The sequence below is a fragment of the Drosophila obscura genome, unplaced genomic scaffold (assembly GCF_018151105.1).
Source record: "Drosophila obscura isolate BZ-5 IFL unplaced genomic scaffold, ASM1815110v1 contig_1, whole genome shotgun sequence".
NCBI lineage: Eukaryota > Metazoa > Arthropoda > Insecta > Diptera > Drosophilidae > Drosophila > Drosophila obscura.
In genome coordinates this window covers 3,415,187-3,430,991 of record NW_024542679.1, presented here as the reverse complement: position 1 = coordinate 3,430,991, position 15,805 = coordinate 3,415,187, and the positions used below count along the sequence as shown (strand labels likewise).

The window sequence follows — 15,805 nt, the reverse complement described above, 5'->3', positions numbered from 1 at the left end:
ATAGCAAATAGCAAAGCTTTTAAAAAGCCCTAGAAAAACATTATTTTTTGAGAGAATTTCTAATTAAATTAGAAGAAATTTTTAGTTTTTTTTTTTTTTTCTTTATCGAAGCATTATTTTAGCTATCTATATAGTAGATATATCTGATGATATCGGTTTTATATGTTGATTGGGGGTTAGCTCTATATAGCATATCTAATTATCGGATTAATCAGCTGTATATATCGTTCAATAAATATCTGTTGTATCTAATAGATTTCTGATTCCGTTTAAGGGATTCATTCGCTGTAGATAAATGCAAACTGTTGGCTCGTGGCTTGGTCGCTCGCTAGAAAAATTTCGTATCATTTCGGAATCGGCACAAAAGTGTTGGATATATCTAGGTATATATCCACCCTCGCCCTCGATTCATAGCTGAAACATAGCTCTGGCTTGGTTTTATTATTGCATGTCTCTGTCTCTTGTTTTCTAATGGTTTTCTCATCATTTTTTCCCCTTCACTTTTTACACAATCTGCTTTTGGCTATATATACTCATATATATATAAATATATTTATATATATATTCATATTTTATGGAAATAATAATAATTTAATGTGGTACAAATTTTGGATAGATTCATCGTCCATCCAACTCCTGTCCTACTTATCCTCCTCCTCATCGACGTCGCCGCCTGAATACGTGATTGAAATACGAGTAAATGTCCTGCTCGGGCTGCTGCTGGTTCGGATTGGGCGGTGTCTTGCGTAGCAGCTCCTGCTGCTGCTGCTGCTTTGGATCCATTTGCGGATGGTAGTTGTTGTAGTGGGGATAGCCATGCATGTCGTAGGGATTGTGGTGTCCTCCCACAGGCGGACCTGCACCCGCTCCTCCTCCTCCACCGTGCCCTCCGTGTCCGTGGTGTCCAGCATTCTTCATCATGAGATGCGTGTGCATATTCCGATCGGCGAGAAACACATTCACAAAGAACACGAGCACAAGGAGGATGTAGAGCAGGCAGACGAGGATCACCACAAACTGCTGGCGGCAGCAGCAGTAGTAGAACATTCCCTATTATATAACCGCATGCTCCACATAGTTGGCGGGCAGCATGCCGGTCTTTCCCGTCCGCTCCACGCGACCCGTCATCCAACCAGAATCGATGGACTCCACCTCATAGATGATGTCGCCCTCGCGGAAGCTCACCTCATCGACGTCCTGCGCCTCATAGTCATAGATGGCCTTATAGAGGCGCTGCAAGGAAAAAGTTTTAGATCAAATCTATCTTAGTTCTCTCTTCTACTTACAGAATTTGTTGCTGTGCTCTGACGCGATTGATTCGCCTGCAGCGAGGAATCGTACGAGGGCTGCTGCCGCATCTGCTGCTGCTGTATTTGTTGCTGTTGCAGCTGCAACTGCTGCTCCTGTTGCTGCATCTTCTGCACCTGAGCGTAGTACTGCTGATGCTTCTGGGCATGGGCCTGCTCGGCGCCACTCAGCGAGCCATAGATCCCATTTGCAGGATCGATGTCCGTCACAGAGCCAATCCGCTTGGGATACACACTGTTGCCTACAGATACGGATACAAAATAATGGATTGAAGAATGTTCTTTGAAAGGATTCGGTCTGGGACAAGGACACAAATGACTGAGATGATGGGTTCACACATCAAGCGGACTATTGAACTACCAGCAAGCCTTCCGCTGCCCCCAGCCGCCTACTTACCGCCTCGCTGCTGCTGCTGCTGCGGATCGGAGCTATAGACCAGCGTGGTAGAGGATCTTCCAGAGCCCTGCACCACACGTGGGCCATCGGTCAAGGGATCGTAGTCGGCAATCTTGCCAATGTTGCTGCTGCCTCCAGGCATCATCTTTTGCTGATGGCTGGATACATGTCCATTAGCCACATTGAGGGCATTCTCCGAGGGCGTCACCGATTGATAATTGGGCGAGGCATACAGCTGTTGTATGGCTGATCCGGATCCTCCAGCTGATCCTATTGCTGTGCCGCTGTGCTTGCTCCGTATCTGCTGCAGCTGCTGCTGGCTACCGTCGCTGTTGTTGCTATTGGTGCTGCCATCGTAGACACTGGCGCTGGCCACCGATCGACGCATCTGCGGAGGCAGCATCTGTTGGGACCCGTTGTTGTTGCTGTTGACGCTGTGATAGCTGTTGACACTGCCATTGCTGGGATTATTATTCAGGAGGCTATGATGTGACACAGAAGCCACTGCTGCCACTGGAGTGGGATTGTGCTGCTGCTGCTGCTGTTGCACCTGAGGATGCACTTGTGCCACCTGATCGACAGCATTGCCACTGGGATGATGCGAATTCTGGAGTATGGCCGAGCGCATCTCATTGTAGGGATTCACCTGCTGCGGCTGCTGCTGCTGCTGTTGTGGCTGTTGTTGCTGTTGGGGTATCTGTGGCTGCTGCTGCTGTTGCTGCTGCTGCGATTGTGCTGTGGGATACAGATGTGACGATTGTTTAATGGCTTGCTGTTGCAGTTGCAACTGTTGCTGGTGTTGCTGTTGGCGCAGTGCCTGTGGCTGCTGGTAGTGTGCATAGGGATCGTGTTGTTGTTGCGCCTGTGCCTGTTGCTGCCTCTGATTGTTGCCTTGTTGTAGTTGTTGGTGTTGTTGCAAGTGTTGTTGCTGTTGTTGCAATTGTTGTTGGTGTTGCTGTTGTTGTAACTGTTGGTATGTGGGCGTTATGGCCGCTGTATTATATTGCTGATGTTGTACGGGTGGCGGTGGCAGTGTCTGTTGCTGCTGCAAAAAGTGTTGCTGTTGTTGTTGCTGCTGTTGGTGTAGCAGCTGTTGCTGGTGTTGCAGCTGCTGGTATTGATGTTGTTGCTGCTGCTGCTGCTGCTGAAACTGTTGCTGGTGGTGTTGCACTTGTGCTGATACTGCTGACGGTATGGGTGATGTGGCTGTGGGTGCATATTGCGAGAATTGTTCAGCTGCCAATTGCTCAGAGAAATATTCCGATTCATCTATTTCGGTTTTGATTTTAGTTGATTTTTGTGTACGTTCCCCAGAGTTCCACAATTTTTTGTTAGTGTTGTATAATGCAGTATAGTGTTGTGTAGCGTGTGTGTTTGTGTGTTGTCGTTAGGTTAACGGTAGTTCAGAAAAGCACACAAATTATGCGACAATTGTCGGTAGTTGTTCGATGATTGTTGTTGTTGTTGTTGATGTTGATGTGGGAGGGGCAACAAATGATATGTAATAAAATCCATAACAAAAAAAAAGTGTAGAAAAACAAAACAAAAAAAATACAAAGAAAACATAATTATTATCAATATTAATGACAATGTGTGACAGTTGTGACGCGAGAGAGAGAGATATGGAAATGTGATGGAAATGGTAGATACATTGCATTGTTGAAAAATGCACCACACATACAAATAGATTACTATGTATTTATGAGTGGTGTTGCACAGTGGTGCAATGCTGATGAATAAGGAAACACATAAAGAAAAGTGTTAGAAAGTGAGCAAATGAGAAACGCAAGTATAGAGTTGAAAAGTGGATGAAAAAAGTGTTGGAAAATAATGAAATAAGTCGTTTTAAGGGGAAAGCCCATAAAATATAATAAACGAATAGTTTTTCGGTGGATAAAATCGCATTTTTTTCAAACACTTAAATAAGTTTTTCTTTTTTTTTGTAGCACTAGAATAGGATAAGTCTCACAAATCATAAATTTCACATATCTGTCAATGCACTTTTCTTTCGATTTTCATAATTTGATGCACATTTATTCAAAAAATCGATTTCACTTGTGACACTTTATTTAACCACTGTAACACTTTATTATATTTCTATTTAACCATTAAATTAAGCCTCGTTGCAAACTTGCGATTGCTATTTCATGCAGATGACGTCAATTGACAATTATAAACACATTAAATCAATTGAATTGCAAACATAAATTAATTCCAAGAGAAAAGCTTAAGCTAACAAACAATTATTGCACACGAATGAGCGAGCAGGCACAAAGAATAAAGCATTTAGTATATACATACATAGATACAGATACTGGATGATTGGGAGTGTGAAGGAGAGATATATAGATAGATAGATGATGGAAGGAGGGAAGAGAGAAAATAATGAAACGGTACTTACTGCTGCTATCGGAGACCTCAGCGGAGCCGCGTTGCTTCTCCATTGCTGCCTTCTTCTCCAGATCCCCATGATATGCCACATTCGATATGTGCTTCGTGTTCTGTTTGATTCTCAGCGTTTCCGGGTCATCGGCCACCTGTCAGAGGATCATGGGAATGGAAATGAGAATGGGGTGGGGGGAGGCGGACAGCAATTAGTACAGTTAAAACCTCTCATACTCTGAATGTGGGGGAGTACCTGTGTAAATTTGCCTTTGGCCTTCTCAAAGTCCGCATGGTATTTCACATTCGATTGGATCTTCGTGTTCTCCGCAATGCGCTTCAGTTCGGGCGTATCAGCGATTGCCGTTGCCTTGGCCTTGGGTATATGCCTGTCGTCCGAAAAGAAAAGAGAGAGAAAATGATAGAGTAGGGTTGGATGTGGGCTGTTACTGTTGCCCGTGTTGTGGCATGCCACACAGATAAAGTTGGTTCGGAATACTGGCCCGCGGGCCATCAGCGAATGCGCTGCAAATTTACTATGCAGCTGGAGATGCACTCGGATTTCAGCGTCACGGGAGTGGGGGCCTGCCGTCCGCTGCTCCAGGGCTTGAGCCCATCCATCTGGTCTCTGTTGCCTAGTCTCTGATTTCTGTTTTATTCGTGTGAAAACCTCTGACCTCTCCCCCACCCCGCCCCAGCAGCAGCAGCTGCCACAGCGGAGGAGATTTTTTTTTTTATCAATTAAAACAGCAACAGCCACAATTTTTGTGTGGCTTGATTTTGAATTTCATTCACCCGCTGGCGAATAACGGTCAAAAATGCCAGAGATTTCTCTGTGGCTAAGTGGAATTTATAAAAAATAAAAAAATAAAGCCACAGAATAGTTTTGAGGTTTGGTTTACGGTTGTAAATTAGTTACGATCTGAAGAGATAAGAATAGCAGCCTGCATTTTGTGAGCAGATCAAAACATCAGCACAGAGAGAAGGCACATACCAAGAGAGAAGCTTAAAGAATCGAATCAAAGCTTAGAGAGCGAGCTTTAAGGAGAGTACGCTTAAAAGAAATAACAAAAGAGAGATGAAGAACTTCCCCAAGTTCGTGATTTTACTTAAGTTTGTTCCAGGAGTACTTCCAATCCCCAATACTCATTAAGTTCCCCTTCAATTACAACTAAATCCCAAAAGTATGTTGCAATCATTTAGCCCACACACACACACAGATTGAACCATAATTCATAAACTTTTAGCACACACTGTGTTTACTGTTTACTTACTTGACTGTTATCTTAATCGAAATTGATGAGAGAAAAAAAAAGGATAAAAAGAATTGAATAGAGAGAAAAGTACAAGCACAAAAGCTGTGATATTTTATGCGTGCCATACGTACGTACAGTATTCCCCCCACAGACTAATACATCAATTTAATTATTGTTATTGTCAGCAGCAGAGTGGCAGCCGCAGCAAAGGGCAGGCAGTATTTCGCATGTGTTATACAAAAGTAATCATAATGGACAAAAACAAGCATTGCACACACACACACACACAACCATCCATGCATCGACATGCACGAACATGCAGGGCAGAGTAGGGCAGGGCAGGGCACAGCCATTCATTCATTCATCCACTCATGCCACGAGACCCGGACCCAATGCTTTTTTGTTCTTTTCGAGGGCCAGCACACTGCGCGCGAATGCAGAGAGTACTTTAACCCATCAGTGGTCTAATCGATCGATCGATCGATTTCTGGAGAGACAAACAAATCAACGGAACTGATAACTGAACAGAGCGATAGCCACCACACACACAGCCATGGCAGAGAGGTTGATAAACTTTTATAGAGTGCTACACCCCCCCATTCCCTATACCTGCCCCCGCCGTTAGGCCATACTGTAAACGTAATTGCATGCAAGTCGATTGGCTTTATATAATATTTATTATGGCCATTTTACCAAAGTTCTCTCTCTCTGTCTTCTAATCGCCGCCACAGCTGGCGCCCCTCTAGCGCCGTCAAGTGCTGTTGATAAGTAGTAGGGGGGGAGGGAGGGTAGCAAAGAAGGGGGGAGTCACAGACGTGTACCGGCGAAAGGCTGGGTAGAGACGGGAGGGACGCGACAATAAGCTGAAATTGCATTGGAATGTAGGCATTACATTGAGACACACACACTCGCATACGCGCACGCATATGGCACCACAAAAGGTGACCAGAGATAGATAGTGGATTGTAGTACAAGGCCGTTTAATGTGACCAAACCGTGTGAGCAGCAGCAGCAGCAAACCAGCAGCAGCAGCGGCAGCAACAGCAGAGGAAGAGGGAGGAGCAAAAGAGAGACCAACGATGCATGGAGGTCTAGTAGCAGAAGCAGAAACAAGAAATGAGACTCGGAAAGTCGATGCTTTGATACCCTTGAAGAGAGTTGATTTCTATGGCAGGTTTATTTTATGGTTATACGATTTGGATTTTGTTGCTAATCGCGAATATATAATTGATGGCTTTGTAGCAAACATCTATATAGAACCATAATACCCTATACCATTGCAGTGTAGCAAAAGTACAGCAGCTACAAGAAGAGCAACAAGGAGAGCACCAATGCATTGTTGCTGCCGTAAGCTTTGCTTTATCGTTCGCTCAATACGTGTATGTGTGTGCTGTCGAGAGAGAGAGAGAAGGTGGGGTACCATAGATGGTGGGGGGAATAGTATGAGAACGGAATGGCAAGTGGAGTGGGGTGGGGTTTTGTGGGCATAAATAAGTACAAAGCCAAAAGCAATAGCCACCGCAGAGTGCAGCGTCCGCCGCATTGCCGTTGCACATTTGGTCCGGTCACACACTGTTGTTCTTGTTGTTGCCGCTGCTGCTTCTGGCACACATTTGTGCTGGTACTGCTGCTGCTACTGTTGGTGGCAACTCTGGTAATGATGACATAACAATGCTTAAGCGCCCGCCGGCGACATTGGCGGACATCAGCAGCAGCAGCAAAAGCAACAACAACAGCATCAGCAACAGCAGCGGATGTCTCAGCACGTTCCCAATAGATCAACCAGCAACAACGCGGGGCATCGTGGTGCAACACACACAGCAGAGGCGACAGCATGGCAATCCATGTGTGTGTGTGTGTGTGCGTATGATGCAATTGTTTTTGCTGCTCCTTTTTTTTTATTATTATGTGGAGCTTTTGCTCTTATTTTTTTTATTATCAAAGAAGTTTAATTTATTTGTAAACAATACACAAACAATGGACACAGCAACAAAAAGAACACGAGAAACGGAAGAGCAGGAGGAGCAACAGAAAGAAAAACATGTGGAACAGAGAAACAACAACAGTTTTGTTTGTCATATTCTTTTCTCTCCTGCTTCTCCGCACTGCTATGTACACTGTGCAAAATAGGTGGAAATATCACACACAAAAAAGCCTTTCGAACCGAACAGAATAAACATTCCAATAGGAGGATACTTGGGCAAAACTAATACAGAGGCAGATAGATTTTCAAGACGAAATTCTTGTTGTAGCGGACATTCCCAGTCAGACAGAAATCTTCTTCCAAGAAGAACTCTAATCCCCTTCCAATCGGGTATTTCCTTTCTAGGGTATCCCATAGTCCAATATATTCACAATCAGCCACATTCCATCTACCGCTTCCTGGCCTGTTAATGATTTCCCAACGCAAATTGATGTTGATGTTTGAAGGAGGGAGACCTGGATTCCTGCCTCCCCATCAAGCGGTGGACGACTACATCATGCGGTGCGGTTGCTGCTGTTGCAAACCGACCACACCATCAACAACATCCATCTATCCGTCCAAACAGAAACCCAGACGCCCAACGCCAATCCGAATCACCGCCCCCCTTACCCCCTTACCCACCACATCCCAGTTACTCCTCTTGTGGGGGAATGAAAACAGTTTGGACATTCATTGGATGTCAACATATTTTTTCTGGCTTACAGTTTTCAGTTTTAGTTTATTTTTTGTTGCATGTGGAACACAATCCCGAGAGCTGGCAATGCCGATTGGTGTCCAGTTACCACGCCACACCATTCCCCCCATGACAGTCTTTTGTTGTCATTGTTCTTGTGCAATGGATCAACATCGAAACTGTAGAGGGAGAGCTTAGGGGGGAGGGGCGATGAAATGATAAGAAATTGACCAAAGATTGGGCCAGAGAAACTATAAAGATGAAACAGTGTGGAGTCTCCCAATTACTACACGTTTCTGTTGAAGAAAGTTGACGAAATTCTAATACATGGAATGAAATGTATATCTCTTTCTTGGTTAGTATAAATCTCTCTTTCTACTCCCAATCTCTGGCTGCAAAATCTTTCGCCTGGTGTTAATTCCCTTTCAAAAATAATTCCCTTAATTCCCCATTCACGAATTTCGTTGCATAACTAAAAGAGAAATCATTTCACACATAATTTACGCGAAAAGCGTTCAAAATTGAAAATTAAATGCATGTCCATTCGCCAATGCGATTATCCACTGCTCCCCACCCATGCCCCCTTGCCCCATTGCCAACTTGCCCCGTGCCACTGCCGCCGTTTGGCACTCCACCCGCAAAAGTTGTTTGTTTATTGGCATTGGCCCATCAACAACGCATCCATAAAACCTCATCATCATCTGGTATTCATTCTGTATTCATAATCCGTTGCAGCGAGTCAATCAAAGTGAATACAAAAGTTCGAGTGTTAACAGAAGCAGCAGCAGAGGAGAGCGGGATCCCTTCCCCCCCATCGCGTGTTTAAAGCTTTTAAAGAAAGAGAGGCACGACCGACCCGTCGGACCACTCCCACATCTCACATTTCAATATTTCGGAAGCGACTACACAACAAATTTCATTTTATTTTTGCATACAAAATGAGACAAAAGACAAAGCTCTGTCGCTGTCGCTGTCTCTGTTTCGGTTTCTGTTTTTTGGGTAATTGAAAAGAGGTCTCCCCCCTCTCCATCCACTCACAGGGACAGGGAGAGGCTTAAGTAATCAAGCGAATATATAGGTAATACCCTATATAATATATACCACAGATACCACATACATATATGTACATATGTATAACCCCCGTAACACTATTGTTTGATGGCTCTTTTAAGCCGCATTTCAAAACGAAAGTAAAAAACAAAACAAAAAACAAATATAAATGAAATGAGTGAAGGGAAGAGAAGACAAGGAATGTGGCACAGGGTGGGCGGGGCAGAGAAGAGCAAGCATACATATGTGGGATGGTGGTGGGGGCATGACCATGGTTCACTGGGTTTTTATGTTAATAAATAAATGCCAAATGATATACATATAAGCTTGTACACCATGCATGTAGGATCCACCCATCATTCGGAAAAGAGCTCATGTTCTTATTCCTCTTTATTTTCTTTTTTTTTTTTTGTATGATTTTTACCCCCAATGAATGCGAATGAAAAAAAAAACCGGAAAAAGAGGACATTGTAAACATCTGTGTCTCTTCCGCTCTCTTCCACTCTCTATCCCTCTCTCTCGTTATTTTCTAGTTCAATTCCACAACTTAAATGTGGAGGGGGCAGCCTACTCTCCCTCCACCTCTTTCGAAGGTAATGTAATGTAATATATTGTACGAGTAGGATGCTGCCATACAAAAACCAAATGAATGCTACATCTACCAGTCTGTGTATGTGTGTGCAATTCCTGGCATGTCCTTTTCTGTCCATTTACCCCTGCCTCTTCAAGGGGGCACAAACACTGACAAAAGGCTTAGCAGACGACTAGGAGACTCCGACGACTTCAAGATGCAATTAGGGCAGAGAGAAAGTTTAGTTTGTTGGAAAACGACAACGAAATTTTCGATCCATAAGTTTGTTCAAAGTTCAAAGTTGTGTTGCAATTGCAGGAAAACCGCTTTTGACTGGAAAATATACCTGTTTGTGCCTGGTCACAGATATAGCTTTAAGGAATGGCTGAGAATATGACGATGAATCTGTAGTCTGTTTGACATTTCTCTGGGAACTTTTAGGATATTAATTTGAGTATCCATTGAACGATAATACTTTTATTTATGCTCTAAAAATTAAGGCAGATATTTGCGACTAATAAACGTGTTCTAAGCACATCTTTCTTTACGAAGATCTTTTTGTGACAATGATCAGGAATGCGAGTGATTGTGGAGTAAGGTTGAAGGAAAATTGTGGAGCTGTCTGTTAGTTAGTTGTCTACTTAGTAGATCATGCCCTGAGATTATTCCCTAAGTAAATCTCTCTCTTAAGTTAACTTAAAATAGGTAAAGTATTTCAGAGATTGTAGGCAAAGACTGTGATGGATCTGTTGAACAGATTTCGCACACATTCATTCAGAGGACACTCCGCTCATAATCTACCAAAAATATTAAAAAAATGTCACACTTTTTCCTCCCAGTAGTATTCAAGAGGTCTCCCCTCGTTTTAGCCTCCTGCTTCCCATTCGAGCGGACACACTCGTTTCCCTCTATTAATCCTATGTGGCCATAACTTTTATGGCTCCTCCCATTCCATCTTGATTCTGTCTTCAGTCTGCTGTCTACCATTCATCTTCAATCCAATTACACTACTCGACAAAACCGAACTTTTTTTTTCCTCAAGGATCCAAACCGACTTTTTCTGATAGATATGGGGCTTTAAAATTTTTTAAAGAATTATGGTTTTTTTTCTATGGCAGAACTTTTTTTTGAAGAATTTTTGAAGTCTGGTATTTTTTTTTTAAGCTTTTTTCAGAGGTAGCGATAGTTTTTTTCACATAACTTTAATATCTTACGTCTGGTTGTACAGAATTTTTGCTATTTTGAAAAGGTAATTAAAACAGCTAGAAGTTGAGCCCAAATACTTTGTGATTTCAGCTTACCGTCTGGGAAATATAAAGCATTGAAATGCAAAAATGATGATTTTTGTGGGGTATTTTTAACGAAATTTTGACTTTAAAAACTCAGGAAAAGTCGAAAAAAAATTATATCTTGTGTCCTCTATTTTTTTGTGTATAGGTGCGTTAATTTGGCGTCGTTTAAGGTATCGCTCATTAAAATCTATGGAGAAACTTCTAAAATTCGTTAACCAAACCTAAAAAATGGAAAAAATGAACAAAAAATACCTTTTTGAAGGCGGCGGGCCCAACTGCCAATTGGGAACAAAGCAAACGAGCAAGGGTTGTACATTTGGTACCTGATCGCGTTCCTTTGTTCCCAATTGGCAGTTGGGCCCGCCGCCTTCAAAGGTATTTTTTGTTCATTTTTTCCATTTTTTAGGTTTGGTTAACGAATTTTAGCTCCAGTCTCTCCATAGATTTTAATAAGCGATACCTTAAACGACGCCAAATTAACGCACCTATACACAAAATAGGGACACAAGATATAATTTTTTTTCGACTTTTCCTGAGTTTTTAAAGTCAAAATTTCGTTAAATACCCCACAAATCATCATTTTTGCATTTCAATGCTTTATATTTCCCAGACGGTAAGCTGAAATCACAAAGTGTTTGGCATCAACTTTTAGCTGCGTCAATTATCTTTTCAAAATAGCAAAGTTCTTTACAACCAGACGTAAGATACTAGAGTTATGTGAAAAAACAAGCGTTACCTCTGAAAAAAGCTTTAAAAAATACCAGTTTTCAAAAATTCTTTAAAAAAAAGTTCTGCCATAGAAAAAAAAAAATATCATCAAACCATTTCTAAGCCCCAAATCTTTAAGAAAAAGTTCGTTTTGTTCCTTGAGGAAAAATCGTGTTGACTAGTGTTACCAATCAAAGTGCCGTCTGATGGCACTTCTTTGGGGCCTCATGCGGGTACGAATACGAGTATGTGTGGCCCTCTTAAGTTTAATTGCATGTTTCCCTCATTTACTCGTATCCTGCGAATGAACTTCATAATTTATGGCCATCGTGTTATCCCCAGAGGAAGAAGACCCCCTTGACCCCTGGGGAACCCTCTCTTTGACCTCTCTCTCTCGTACGAAAACTATGAAAACTTTGGTTGGAAATATCTTTTAAGAAGCAGAAGAGAACCGAAGAAGAAACTTCTCAAGCAATTATAAAATGCAAACCAAAATGCTGAAGTTGAAGTGGAAGTCGGGAAAAGTCCAGGGAAAATCTAGTCCAAAGATAGAGGAAAAGCTCTGCAAGAAAAGGAAGAAAGAAGAGAACCCGAACTGGGATAGGAAAGAGGCAAGTCGAAGACAGAAAGACAGGCAGACAGACAGCCATAAGAGTCGTGTGTGTGTGTACGTGGGGTCACGTAATCAGGGAGCAGCGAAGAAGCGGCTCTAGAGCCTCTGTGGGGCATGCACCAGGCTGGCAGGCGGCAGACAACATTCGGTTTGATAGAAGGTGCAAAGCGGTTCGAGGAAATGCAGTGAAAGTGCCAAACGGAAAATGGGGCGTTACCGCTAAAGCGGCACAAGCTTTTCCTGCCTCTGACTGGCAGGCGCAGCCGCTTTTCCACAATGCAGAATTTATGCAGCAGGCGATGACATCACTGAAATGTTGCACAAGCAGAGTGTGAAAGAGAGGGAGGGAGGGGGGCATAGGGGGCACCACACTGCGCAATGGAGCTAACGGACGCATAACTCAATCCGCATGGAATTTTTATTCCCGCAGCGGTGGCATCCACAATAAATCTGCATTAGAGCAGGAATAGCAGCAGCAGCAACAGCAGCAGGAGGAGTACGATCAGTAGTCCTGGGTGTCCAGGATACAACCAATTTCTACCCTTCATTTTCCCCCTCCCCCCAGGCCCTTGGCTCAAGGCCAACGAATGCAGCAGCAGCAGCCACGCACTGCAGCAAAAAAAAAAAAAATGCAAGAGGAGTCGAGTCCGGAGTCAAAGTTTTGTCCGAATACAAAGCAAAACACTTGCCCCGTCTCTGTGCTTGGAGGGCAGCACGTGAGGGGAGTCTGGTGTGTGTTCTGTCTGTGGTAACAATAAACATGACAGGGCAGGGGGGTACAGGGGCAAGAACACTTCCCATGTGGCACACATTCCCAACGGGAAAATCGCGATTTAAAGGAAGCACAGGAAACAGTCCTTCAGGAAAACCCCACCCTTCTGTGTGTCACGAAGAAAAGCCCGGGAAAGCCGTTCACACGGAAAACTCAACGACAGAGCTGGAAAAAAATAAATAGCTAGAAAATCTTCAAACTATTAAATGTTCTTCGACATGCAAAAATTAACTCCTTCTAAGGGTAAACTAATGCTAAAAGTCTCATAAATTCGATAGCTGACTCCGCTTGGGCCTGATTACATTTTAATTTTCACTAGAATCAATTAATTTTCCACTAAATAAAACAAGAAAACTCATGCTAAACGTTGATTTGTTAACAACGAACTAAAGGCACAAATTCCTCATTTCAGTGCAGGTGTCTGCCCCCCTCTGCCTCTGCCTATTTCTCTATTTTCTAATCTCAACACAGCTGCATTTCCGCATTCCAATCACTGCCACTCCCACTCCCACCCAAGTCCGCCCTCTCTGCTTGTGCGCGACCATCTGCTGTATTTTTGCCACCCCGCCTAAATGAAGTGCAGAGGGGGTCTCTGCCTTTTTCCCCTTAAATGGAGAAAAGCGGCTACATTTGAATGCTGAGGAACGGCAACTGCATTTCGTTTAGAAGAAACTTTGCAAATTTCCAGCGAATTCAGGCAGTCCCCCTATCTGTCCAGATATGTACCTCTATAGCTCCCACTCCCACACTTCCTCCATGGCTCCCACTGCGTCGCTTTTTCCTCTCTCTTTCTCTTTAGCGATTAGATAAACGACACTAATGAAGATTGCAGGAGAATGGGGCGTAAAAAGGTGGGAAAGGTAGAAAGGTACACTAAATCAAGGTTGACCACCCTCCGCACGGGACTACGCCGCTCTGCCCCTGCCCAGTGGTTGGGGAGGGGGTATCCATCACATTCCCAAAGTGGAAAAGTGGGTGCGCGCGATAAGAAGACCCTCCGCGGCGTGATTGCCCCAACGGTGTGGTGTTTGCCCCCTTCTCTGAAATTCTTTTGGCGTGGATACGGTTGATTGTGGGCTGCTTTTGGGGGTTCTGCTTTAGGGGTTGGGCCGGTTTTTGTTGTTGTTGTTGTTGTACTTACGCCTCGCAGTAGGGCATCTTGTTGTAGCCCTTGTAGGTTTTCATATTGAGCGTCATGCCGCATTCTGTGCATCTGAAACACGTTTTGTGCCATGTCTGGAAGTAGAAAGAAACGGAGAAATGTAAGAAGAATAGAAATGAAATGAAATGAAATGAAATAGAGAACAGCACTAGCGGAGAGAAACTGTTGAGAATGCAATATTATTATTAGTATTTGTTGGTTGCTTTGGTTTTTTTTTGTTTGTTTTTGGCTTTCCCTTCGCTGCTTCGCCTGTTTGCTTGTTAGCCAAATTGGCGCAAACTTAAAGCCAACTCTGAAGCACAAGCAACGCAAGCAGCAACTCCACTCTAATTGGTATATTTTCCAAAATTTAATTGGCCAACGAAATGAGAAGAGAATAGAAACAAGCTAAAGAAGCCGCAATGCAAGGTAACAAGCAAAAGTAGAGATAAAACCATAGAAAAAGAGTCTTCTACTTTCATCTGGAATAACTTTTAAAACAATTTCACATCAAGGGGATAAAAAACTTTACTCTATCAACCTCTCAAAAATCGTGCCCTATCGCTGCTATAGAACATTTTAAAATACAAATAAAAGATAATAGAAAACCCTTGGATAAAACATTTTTAGTTAAGTTTATCAGAGATCAAGGGTAAAAACGACGACGAGAAAAACCATGAAAAGAAGCCTTAAATAAAGTTCAGCTAAGATAAAGGCATAATATAAGAGTACTACAATTCTAGATTAAGCAAAGATAAACCCATAATTATGGCTGTAACCGACAGTAAAAAATAAATAAAAGATAAAACAGCGAAAAGAAGGAAGCCATTTTTATGAATATAGCCCCTAGATAAAGCTCAGTTAATAGCAAAAAAATCAGCATAGATGAAGGTGTGAAATAACCAGTAAAAGGCTATCCACAACATAAATGATAGCTTGTATCTGAGAGAGTATTTCTCCTTCCTGGCTGATATTTGAGACAGTAGTAGTAACCGTTCACATATGACTGCCTCTCAGACAGCAGTACCGTTGTATTGAGATAACTGTTAAGATAAGCAGTCAACATTCGAATACACTCGAATGTTGCATGATTTGTGGTGACTTCTTGGCAGATGAATCTCTAAAGAAGCTGCCACAGAGCCCGACAACTGCCACAGAGGGGGACAGATAGACAGAGAGAGAGAGAGCGGAGAGAGTGGTGGAGTGGAGTGTAATTCTGATGGAGTTCTTGGCCTGAATGCAGCTTGTGGCATGTGGCAGTAGTAGAAGGAACGAAGCCAGGAACTGCTGTCTGTGCAACGCGTTATGCAAATTTCTGCCAAAGAAAACACTCTCGAAACCGCAATGGAAAAAGGCGACGACTTACACTCCTCATCCTTGATGGGTGGGTCGGCAATGGTATGGGATGGGAGGTCAACAAACGATTAACTTGTCTGCGGATTAGCAGGAGACAGAAAGAGAGAGAGAGTGGCTGTGGCTGTGGCAGCCACAGAGAGAGATGCCAAGTAAAAAATATTTGCTAATTGGCTTTCAACGCGCTGCTCTCTGTCTGCCGTCTGTGTCTGCATCTGGAAGCTGTCGCAAAAAAAAAAACCAGTTTAAGCCACAATTAAAAGTGTAGACCACAGCAACAAAAAACCTCCCCAGCAACATGTGATA

At 43.1% G+C, this 15,805-nt stretch overlaps 2 protein-coding genes across 4 annotated transcripts in view; both read right to left on the bottom strand.

Annotated features, from left to right (window-relative positions):
• Positions 1–422: 422 nt before the first annotated feature.
• Positions 423–1,047, bottom strand: LOC111069505. The gene has a single exon (XM_022359605.2). The coding sequence runs from the start codon at positions 1,045–1,047 to the stop codon at positions 658–660; it is 390 nt and encodes a 129-aa protein (XP_022215297.1). The 3' UTR covers positions 423–657.
• A 6-nt stretch (positions 1,048–1,053) lies between these two features.
• The window catches only part of LOC111069502 (LIM and SH3 domain protein Lasp), a 28,527-nt gene continuing 13,775 nt past the window's right edge, over positions 1,054–15,805 (bottom strand). The window contains exons 2-7 of one of the 3 annotated variants that reach the window (XM_022359598.2): positions 14,147–14,241; positions 4,343–4,475; positions 4,106–4,241; positions 1,705–2,973; positions 1,287–1,549; positions 1,054–1,233 (exon numbers count right to left, since the gene is read on the bottom strand). In XM_022359598.2, coding sequence (XP_022215290.2) covers positions 1,054–1,233; positions 1,287–1,549; positions 1,705–2,973; positions 4,106–4,241; positions 4,343–4,475; positions 14,147–14,241 — 2,076 coding nt within the window. The remainder of the gene's footprint in view (positions 1,234–1,286; positions 1,550–1,704; positions 2,974–4,105; positions 4,242–4,342; positions 4,476–14,146; positions 14,242–15,805) is intronic. The other 2 variants (XM_022359600.2, XM_022359602.2) reach the window with 2 other exon arrangements.

Bases quoted from the DNA above. Each gene is read 5' to 3' on its own strand.
- LOC111069505 (XM_022359605.2), bottom strand. From the start codon at position 1,047: ATGTTCTACTACTGCTGCTGCCGCCAGCAGTTTGTGGTGATCCTCGTC.